General features: G+C 32.6%; 2 protein-coding genes across 2 annotated transcripts; one reads left to right on the top strand and one right to left on the bottom strand.

Annotated features, from left to right (window-relative positions):
* The first annotated feature begins 1385 nt into the window (after positions 1-1385).
* Positions 1386-2108, top strand: LOC112008399 (germin-like protein 9-3). Its single transcript, XM_024040731.2, has 2 exons — positions 1386-1391; positions 1542-2108. Exons 1-2 carry the CDS (start codon positions 1386-1388, stop codon positions 2106-2108), a joined length of 573 nt encoding a protein of 190 aa, XP_023896499.2.
* Positions 2109-4354: 2246 nt separating this feature from the next.
* On the bottom strand, positions 4355-8273 carry LOC112008390 (peroxidase 59). Its single transcript, XM_065771223.1, has 4 exons — positions 8052-8273; positions 7127-7309; positions 6222-6387; positions 4355-5045 (listed from the first exon to the last, which is right to left on the bottom strand). The coding sequence occupies exons 1-4, from the start codon at positions 8265-8267 to the stop codon at positions 4597-4599; spliced, it is 1014 nt and encodes a 337-aa protein (XP_065627295.1). The 5' UTR covers positions 8268-8273; the 3' UTR covers positions 4355-4596.
* Between the last annotated feature and the right edge of the window lie 3022 nt (positions 8274-11295).

The raw sequence follows: 11295 nt of genomic DNA, 5'->3' as shown, positions 1-11295 counted from the left end.
AACCCTAGACCCTATAGCTCTTATACATACCATATATATTAAGGTTCCTTTCTGTAACTGTTTAGATTTTACACCATGGACATAGGCCACTAGGCGACCTAAATGGACTAAAGTAGACCAAATAGATAAAATTAGACTAAATGGACTGAATTGGACCGAGATAGACTTAATTAGACCAAAATGGACTGATGTGAACCAAATGGACTGAATTAGACCAAAGTGGATATAATAGATTGCATTAGACTAAAATGGACCAAATAGAACAAATTAGACCAAATGGACTGAATCATCGGCCACATCTCAGTTTTTTTTAATTGATTTGCTCCTCTAGTTTTTTGATAATATTAAATATATTAACCGATTGACTTCACACATTTATCTTGTACGTTTGTTTTTTTTCCTAATAATATATTAGAATGTTTTAACTTTATATATACTTTTCCTTTACAAATTCATCTATTTTAATTTAGAAATAACTCTTTCCACACTTTTCTTTTTCTTCATTGCTCTTACTTCAATTCATTACTCTTAATTTTTTTTTTAATATTATCAAAAAAATTAGAGGAACAAATCAATAAAAAATAGTGATATGGCTAATGATGTGACTTAACAGGAGTGTAGTAATATTAAATGCTATGCTTTGACTTTTAGCTATGACAAGCTCATGAAGGCTCAATTTAAATATATATTATTATATATTTATAGGTATGCTATAAATATATTTAATATAATTATATAGCCCTAGAATTATATAGATTATGTAGATTTGTAAATTAGCTCACAAAATATCAAATATTTATTTGTAATTTATTGATAATATACTAGTTCATTTTTAGTAAAAAGTATTAAATTTTTAACAATACATGGTTGGTGAATAAACTTTTTATAAGTTCACAAAAAAAAATAATTAAATCTAATTAATCCAAATAAAATAATTTCAATATAATTTAGTTAGTATCAATTATTAGCATAGATTTGTTAAGAGCCATGTAGCTTGACTGATTCTTTTTTATGTCCCTAATTTGGTGAATTTCTCTTGTGCATCTTCGCTAGAGCAAACTGCTCATTCCTTTTGTTTAAAGACTTTTTGGGAAATCTCTAGCTTGTACTTTCAACATAAATGTCCATGATTGAAATCTCCCCTCTCAAAACTATAGAATTATAAAATTAAAAAGGAAAAAAAAAAAAACTATTAGCATATTTTAGTGAATGCTTAAAGAATATTAGTTATAGCGTTTACTATATATGGAAAAAAAAAAGTTTATCAAGTTGCTTTTGAAAAAGCATATGCTTATTCAACAAGAAAGTGATCAATGCTTGTTGAATAATACTTAGTATTCTCCAAAAAAAAAAAAAAAATTAGTGGGTTAATCCTACATTTGAAAATGAGTGTGAGTAAAAGATATTTAAAACATGTGTTGTGTATTTAAGAGTTAAACTCTTTTGGATATATATTACTGTAACTTTCTTTAAAAAATCTTTTCCCCCCACCCCGTGTGTGTGTTAAAAATACTTACTATTCTTAAAAAAAAAAAAATTAGGGCCTTCATTTTAAAGACATCCTCACTGATTTTATAGTCCCCCCAAATGTCACCAACGTTGATGAGAATTTCTTCACGTTCACTGGCTTGCGTGACCTTTTTAAGGAAGGCCCTTCCACAACCCTCAAAGTCTCGAAAGTAAGCTTGGCTGAGTTCTCTGCTCTCAATGGGCAGAGTGTTTCTTATGCTGTCCTTGAATACCTGGCTGGCACAACTAACCTACCCCACATTCATCCTCGCGCTTCAGAGCTTCTTTTCGTGGTTGAAGGTACCCTTCAAGTCGGGTTTGTCGATACAACCAACAAGCTCTTTACTCAGACACTACAAACGGGTGATATCTTTGTGTTCCCAAAGGGACTTGTGCACTTCCAGTACAATGCTGATGCACAAATACCTGTTGTAGCGATTGCAGCATTTGGGAGTGCAAATGCTGGAACCGTTTCAATTCCCAACACTTTGTTCACTACTGGCATTGACGCTGTTGTCTTGGCTAAATCCTTCAAGACCAATACTACCACCATTGAAGCTCTTAAGGCTGGTCTAGCTCCTCCCACGCCTAGAGGATAGCATTAATTAAGAGTACTACATTACCATATCTCCTTGTTCTTTGGTGTTTTGTTATTTATTTTTTTGTCTGGAATAATTTTTCTTCTTGTTTAAAAGGGTATGACTATGTATCATCAAGTTTGTCAACATTAAAAGTTGTTCTCTTATCTATCATCAAAGATATATTAATTTTTATGCTTTTCGACATTTTTGGATAGCAATTTACATCCTTTAGTTTCTTATATTAAATTCACGTCACTTTAAAATAGATGAAGTTATACGAGCTTGAAGGCACGACTAAATGTTATATAGGAATAGCAATGAGTCGGGTTCAGGCCGGGTTTTTTAATACCCGGACCCAACCCGCGGGTCCTCCCCTGTTACTTAGACCCAGCCCGTTTAATAAATGGGTCTTTTTTTTAAGACCTAAACCCAACCCGTCGGGTCTCCACGAGCCCCGCGGGCCCGTCTAGCCACTTCTGGGCCTATTCCATGGCTGCACAACCCAACCCAATCTTAATTTTTTTTTTTTTTAAAAAAAAAAACATTATTATCAGTTAAATCCTCAAACTCCATTTATCATTTATGGAAGAAACAAAACTCCGATTTTTACATTTATGGACAGATTTTTACATCAACACAACATTCACTCCGATTTTTACACATTGAATCCTCAAACAAATACCCAAAAACAAAAACTACGGAGAAAGGAAATGAACCCAAAAAAAAAAAATGAACCAAAAAAGAAAAAGAAAAAAGAACTCAGACCATTAAATCTCTCTTCGATCTAACAATCACGGGCTCCTCTACGACAAAAACGACAACCACAACGAGATTTGTGCTTCTCCATGAGGGTGAGGGTGGGTCAATGACGGTGAGTGAATGAGAGTGAGGGTGAGGATGAGATGTGAGTGTCTGAACTTGATTTGTGCCTTTGAGAGTCTTGGTGGAGCTGATTAAGGAGAGTGAGAGTCATTGAGATTGAGAGTCAGTGAGGGAGGCGGCTGGAGTTGAGAGAAAAATGAGAGAAATGAAGTTTAGGTTAGGGTTTGTAATATATATATATATATATAGGTAGGTTTTTTTTTTTGTAATTTTATACTTAAGCTAACTAGGTGGGGTCAGGTCCGGGTTCAGGTCAAGTTTTTGCCAAAACTTGGACCCGACCCCGACCCGTTTCGGGTTTTTTTTAAAAAAACCTAGACCTGGCCCTATTCTTTATTGGACCGGGTAAAACCCAACCCATTAGGGTTGGGTCGGGCTGGGTAGGGTACCCGCAGGTCGGGCATAAATTGCCATCCCTAATGTTATACAATTAGCCGTCTTAATGTCTTCTCCCTCTTTGACCATCCTTTCTCTAATTCCAATGGAGGGGGACTTGAGTCTAGAGACATCACATCCTAATGGAAAGAGATAAAGTAAGGATCAAAAGACCATTCATACCATTGAAGAACACATCATTGAATTTGATGATTCAAGGGTCCAAAAAGTATCTTAGTCCCTATATCAATGAACGGAAATTATACTTCAAGTCATGGCCATATAAATCTCATAGTTATAAAATTAGTACAAGCTTCATACATACATGAATGTACTCTCTCTCTCTCTCTCTCTCTCTTAAACACAAATAGAATGCAATGCATCAATTCTACTTTATGGGAGTGAAAAAGCCACACCTCCAAATCTCAACTATTGGGGCTATGATGGTATAGCACAACAAATAGTATTAAAGACGTCTTTAGAATAGTTACTCTCAACCCAAAGATATCTTTTCTCATTTTTAATTAAGTTAAGTGCACCGAAATAGACTGGATGTACCAAAATGGACCACAATGGATCAAAGTGGAAAAAACTGAGCCAAATAGACCGAATGGATCAATATGGACCAAATGGACTAAACTGTACCGAACTGGACTGAAATGACAGAAATTGGCTGTATTAGACTGCAATCTACAATAAAAAATAGTGACATGACTAATGATGTGGTTCAACATTAAATGTTAGGCTTTGACTTTTAGATATGATATAAATGCATGACATAAAACTGTATTATATAACTTATGTTTTGACCATGAGATTATATAGGCATAAGATCTAAAGGTATTGCTACCTTGAAACTAACTTTCGATTGATTCAATTTAGAATATCTTACCAATAATCAAAATCTTATGAAATGCTTTTGTGGTTTACAAAAGTAGATATTTGAAGTGATAATTAAAGGGATGACTTTGGATCACAATTATAATTAAGTTTTAACAATAGCATGGTTGCTCCACAGATCTTACATTTGTTCCCATTAAAACTAATGGAGAACGTTATACTTACATTGTACATGTCCCAAACTTATTTCTAGTAATGCAAACAACAGAACCAAAACCACACAATAGAAACATAAAACAAGTCATAATGATAAACATGACAGCACTGACCATAGATTGAGAAGCAGATTTTAGTACATATCTTATTCTCATTTTCATCAAATATTGGATAAGTTCAGCACAGTTGATCATCAATTAACTCTCCTGCAGTTCTTGCGTATCTGTCCACGGGACCCAAGAAGCGGACTTATATTCCCCATCTTGACCATGGACTTGGCAAAGTCATCAAAGAAACGATCCGTGCTAATGCTATAATCTTGAATCAAACGTTTAGTTTCATAACTATTCAACAAAACTTGGTCGGAGCTAAGTAGGGCCTTTCTATTAAGCAAGTTCTGAAAGTAATGGTTGTCAAAATCATTAGTTGGGAAACCTATTGGTGAGTCTCGATCTAGGGGTGTTGTCAAGTTTCCGATCTTCGAGTCTAAGTCAGCACTATAGCTACTAACGTTTGGGCACAAAAGTTGCAACTGGAACAGCATATGTTCATCCATAGAACTGTCTGGACGACCCGTTTGTTCGAAGTTGAACAACCTATTGTTGAAGGCAGCACACCTAGCTAGTCCAATTGTATGAGAACCTATACAAAAACCAAAACGCTCAAAGCATTAATTGAAAAAATAAATTTTTGTTAAACTCATAAAATAGTGAAATTATTACATTTTAAAACCATATTATAATCATTTGTGCATAGACTTTAGAGTGTAACTTAAAAATGATATTAAATTATAGAGTTTATTATATAATTGTTTCCAAATTGTATTATTAATTTACATATATATTTTTATGAAAAAAAAAATTAATACATAAAGAATTTGAGATGTTAACCGGGGGAGTTTTGGTGGACTTGTTGAGTTGGTCCTAATCCTAAAGCATTCTGATTTGGGTTTTCACTTTGTGAACATATACTATTTTTGTGTGTGCGCATTTGGGGTGTATACTCTTTATATTGTTGAATGTGTTTATCAATATTGAGCATTGTGCTTTGAATATTGATTAATTAACTACTTTTTTTTTTTTTTCTTTTTTTACTCTAGCCTAATCTAAGTGTATATATATGTGAAACTTCTTCCTAGAGATTTGAACCCCGACCCTTACCTCCAATATCCCACAAGTATTTATACTTGTGAAGTGACCACCACACCAAAGGTGCGCAGTGATATTAACTACCCAGTTAAGAATTGAATAATTTAGTTAATTTGATAATTAAGCCATATAGAATTTAAACCTAACTCTCATCACATATGGATAATCTTTTTTTACTACATCAAATAGAGGGATGTAGCCTAAAGAACTGAACCTGAGCCCTCCCCATAGGCCATGGAAAGGCCAAAAGTGCTACTAAGCTGAGAAGCTCTTGGCCCCTATACAGTGAGAACTGGGATTCGAATGGCTGTTTTGCATGTAAATGCAACAATATAATAATAATAATAATAATAATAATAATAATAATAATAATAATAATAAATAACTAAATAAATAAACCTTATAAATGACTAGCTCATCCTTCTCAAGTGCCTCCAAATAAAATATCAAATTNCAAAGCATTAATTGAAAAAATAAATTTAATCATATAATGTGGCTCATCAATACTAGAGAGGATGTGTGATTACAAATTAAAAAAAAGAGAAATAACCTTAAATATCAGAGACTATTAATTTAAGGTCATCAAGGTGATTTTAGTTGTGAGAACATGTTAATACATTACGTATTATGTTAGCAGAATTTTAGAATACTTTACGCGAAACTTAAGTACCTGATAAGGATACCACATCGGTTACATCGAGTCCTACTTTTTTGAACTTGGAAGTGATATTATACAGTGAGTCAAATGCAGAAGGAATTGAATTATTTGCTGCAGCTTTGCTTGACACAAATCCGTCTCTTCTGCCCAACAGAACATTCCATGTTGGTCCTCCAGTCTGCAGACCATCACAGAACATACATGCTAAATTAGTTTGTACATAAAAGTTCAGTCAATATAATATATTCTGTGAGTAATATTAGGGACACAATGTTTTTATCATTGTTTAAATGGTTTGTCGTTATTAGAGCAATATCACTTTTACTTGAGTCTATTATTGATACCACTTTAACTATTCTATGTCAACTGTTTTGTGTCACTAGGCTTTTTGCATATTCTATACTACTAGAAGTTTGGTTCAGTTTACAGTGGACATATCAGCTTGTGGCAGCAAGTGACTTAGAATGTCTAAGGCAACAGTGGCGGAGTCAAAATTTAACTTTAGGGAGGGCAATATTTTATAATTAATGTGTATCTCCATGCATATGGAAGCATAGATAAACAAATTTTATAATACTTAAGACCGATTTTAACGATAATGCACTACCTATGTAAATACTAAGCTGTGTTTTAATGTTAGAAAATCCATAAAAAGATAGCATAACCATTATATTATATTATTTTTTAGGAATATATACTAATAAGCCATGTTTTAATTTTTCTATAATCAAAATTCCACTTATATATAATTCTCATGCACTAATTTTTAGTAATTAGAGTAAATTCAAGTACAACTTATATGGGGTTTTGTTAAACTCATAAAATAGTGAAATTATTACATTTTAAAACCACTATAAGTATATTATTCTACTAGTGATCAAATATATGTAATAATATTTATAAAGAAAAAAACTTACTATGACGACGGAATCTCGAGCAGCTATGGCTAGTATATCAGCACAAGATACAACACCACTACATTCGTATTCCACAGCTCTTTTAATATCATCTACAACTTCAAATCCTCTAACTGAGTTTAAATTGGAAAAGGAAACCTTCTCACCATCACTTACATCCAACAGTATTGATCCATCACAACCCTAGAAAGGGCAAAGAAAATATTATTATGTTTTTAATTATACAATGAGGCCATGACTTTTGCCTCATAAGAGTTTAAAGGCAAAAACAATTAAGTTAAGGGTCCGTTTGAATAGAACTTATTTTACTGAAACTAAAAACTGAAAACTAAAAACATTGTAACAAAATAATTTTTAAATGCGTGAATAGTGCCGTGAGATCTATTTTTAATGAAAAAGTTGCTAAAAAGTAAGATTTGTGGGTCCCATAAACAGTGCACGGGACCCACTAATGCAGCTGACAAAAAAAAAGAAGAGAAAACGCAACGCACAAAACGCAACGCACAATTCAGTGCTATCCAAACCCCACCTAAGAGACTTTGAGAGGGGCTTCATAAGCCTTCCCACTTCTCACATATTCAAAAAAGTACCTTTAAAAATAAACAAATGTACCAAGGAATATTTTGAGGATCCTAATAGAAAAATCCGTTTTGTAAATGAAAAATCTCTCCTTAATTTGACAAGCATTAATCGAGATGTGAATTCCTCAGCTGATTCTTGGGAGAATTAGTTTCATTAATTAAAATTATCAGCCCTTTTATGACCAATTAGCATTTTTCTTATGAAACAAAAGTAAATTTACGAGAAATTCTTTGTTCACAACAAGAGTAAAACACCAATTAAAAGTTATGAAAGAGACAAATAACAGAATAATTTTGATGGACATAAATGAAATGTTGGCAACAAAATTGATGCTCAAACTCACATTTACAAAGCAATCATGAAAGTGAAGCCGAAGCAAAGAGGCAGCCATACGAATTTCCTTGAAGAAAGCTTTTTCCACCTCATACCTCACAATATTGAGAAGATTTGGACAAGTTCTATCATAAAAATATGGGGTCAGCTGAGACCTTGCACCAAGGAACAACATAAAGAAAGCCATAATCAAAGAATAACCATAAAAGCTGTTAGACTTCTTCATGGTTACTTCAATGGCTTCCACACAACTGATAATGTGATTTATACGGTCTTGATGGACAGTTAAGTGTTAGGTGATGTCTGACATGGCTGTCTATATGGCATTAAATTAATACTTTATTTTGGCTGTTATTAATTTTGATGGACATAAATGAAATGTTGGCAACAAAATTGATGCTCAAACTCACATTTACAAAGCAATCATGAAAGTGAAGCCGAAGCAAAGAGGCAGCCATACGAATTTCCTTGAAGAAAGCTTTTTCCACCTCATACCTCACAATATTGAGAAGATTTGGACAAGTTCTCTCATAAAAATATGGGGTCAGCTGAGACCTTGCACCAGGGAACAACATAAAGAAAGCCATAATCAAAGAATAACCATAAAAGCTGTTAGACTTCTTCATGGTTACTTCAATGGCTTCCACACAACTGATAATGTGATTTATAAGATAATGTGATTTATACGGTCTTGATGGACAGTTAAGTGTTAGGTGATGTCTGACATGGCTGTCTATATGGCATTAAATTAATACTTTATTTTGGCTGTTAATTATGTCAGTATTTTTTATTTATCACTTAATGGTAAGAATCATTTTGACATAATACCAAAATAAAGATAAGAATCTAATTGACACAGAAGATACAACAAAAAAGTTAAGGACTAAATACGTAATTTACCCCTTAATTTATAACCAAGATCATGAGAGAATTGGCAATTGTATAATCTATTACAAAATAATTTAAGTGCTGGTGATGTATGGCAGATGCAATCAGTGTTTGCCTGAGTTCAAAAAAATGCATTTCAATTGATAGTTAAGTAAACCTAACAGATTATTAGTTTAAATATTAGCAAAGTTGTAGTTAATTGAAAGAATACTATGGTGGATTGAACAGTTAATCAAATTGATAGAAAGTGGGCTTCTGTTGCAAGTTTTTGAATCAAATCAAAACACACTCAGAAGCATTAGTGCTTGTGGAAGATATAAAGCTTTTTACGTGCAACCACTTTGGCGCACAATTCAGTAAGGCGTGCATTAAGAATGTTCACTAAAAAAAATTTAATTGGTATTAATATTATGGTAATTGATAGCTATATATGTCAATTTAATTGTAAGTTTTGCCTTCCCACTCTCTCTTTCCTCAATCTTTGTGTATTCTGTCTATATTATATATATATTAAAAAAAAATGTCGATTTGGTGCATATCTTATCTCATCTTATTTAAAGGAAATCAACCAATTTACTTAGTTGTGCATTAAGAATGTTCAATAAAATTTTTGTTGGTATTAGTATTATGGTTTTTTTTTTTTTGATAGGAAGTATTATGGTAATTGATAGCTACATAGGTCGATTTTGGTATTAGTATTATGGTTTTTTTTTTTTTGATAGGAAGTATTATGGTAATTGATAGCTACATAGGTCGATTTTGAATTTTGATGCTTTAACCACATCTTGTCTCATCTTAAAGGAAGTTACCCAACTTAGGATATTCCTTGGTTCTTATTAAGTTGAGGGATTCTGACTCGAACTTCACCCCACATATATCTCCGAAAGAGCATTATAGAAGTGAAGAAAAAAAATCTACTAGTCATTGTGACTTGATTGACCTTACAATTCAGATTAACTAGTAGTAAAATTAATTTAGTGTATTTCTCCACTTGATGCAGTAAGAGGACTTATACTTCTTTCCCATCTTAATCAATGAATTAGCGAAGTCAAAGAAAGAAAAAAATGACTAAGATTCCAATATAGCTTTCAACAAGACTTCTGGAGATTGATTTAGCCTAAGTGAGTGGAATATAATATTTTCTTTAATAGTGTTAACGTTGTTGTGTGATTGAGTAATAAACGGAAGCATGAAACAAAGAGCAAGTGATTGAGTGATGAGTGGAAACATGAAAAAGAGAGCGAAAAATAAAAAATAAAAAATAAAAAGGGTTTGTATGGATCAGCTTAACAGCCTACGTCTATGATAAAAAGCCAGTGATGGCTGCATATTTGATATTAAAAACTTAAATTACAATGAACCCAAATAGGGTTTATATCTATGCTAGAGAACCTTGGACTAACTCAAGGCTAATCATAGACTAACTCAAATTAATTAATTTGATTGTTATACAAATATATGAGTTTACAATTGATTTATTGAGTTGCGCATGGGCTATAATATGTTTAATGAACAACAAACTATGAGGTAGGTTATGAAAGTAAGATTAATGAATATTACGGCGTAAAGTGCAACTTTTTAAATCATAACTAAAGAATGTGTAAACATGCTATACTACAAGTGAGTAATTTGTAATTACCCTTTTAATTTTTTTACAACTATTAAATTTTGACAATTTACATATATGTATGTATGTGTCTGTGTTAAAAAAATCTCTTGTACCTAGCTAAATAAAGTTGATCAAAGTTCATAAGGGCACCCAAACGACTAATTAAATCAAAAATCTATAATGATTCGTGATGAGCTCCACGTGTGACGTCTAAGGCATTAACTCATTAGCTGTGCTTCCAGCAGATTAAAAAAGAAAGGCGGATAATGCAATTCGTACGCCATTTTCTTGAGCAAATTCGTTGTTCATGGCCACTGATTTTATCATATTAATTACAAATTTATGAACTATATATATAGTGGATGTACATATATAATTAAATAAGACAATTTGAGGGAGAAAAGACAAACGGGCAGCATAATGTCTGTTCAGGTACAAAATTTCAGGCCTTAATCTTATTAGCCTACTCACTAAAATAGCCAAACAAGCCCATAAACTATTTTGGGGCCACACAAATATTTGCCACAAATACTCTCTACATATTACCCAAATATTCTCCATATTATTACTCAACTTGGGCTCCCACAAATATTTCTCATATAAGCCCCATAAATTATCTTGGGCTTTCTTACAAATATTACCCATTATATCCCACATATTACCCAACTTAGGCTCTCACACAAATACTTAACATACTACTACCAAAATTGGGCCATAAAATAATATTATCTCTACAAAAAGCCCAAACTCATTTACA

Source organism: Quercus suber, unplaced genomic scaffold (genome assembly GCF_002906115.3).
Source record: "Quercus suber isolate HL8 unplaced genomic scaffold, Cork oak 2.0 scaffold_40, whole genome shotgun sequence".
NCBI classification, from domain to species: Eukaryota; Viridiplantae; Streptophyta; class Magnoliopsida; order Fagales; family Fagaceae; genus Quercus; species Quercus suber.
This window is presented reverse-complemented; position numbering and strand designations above follow the sequence as displayed.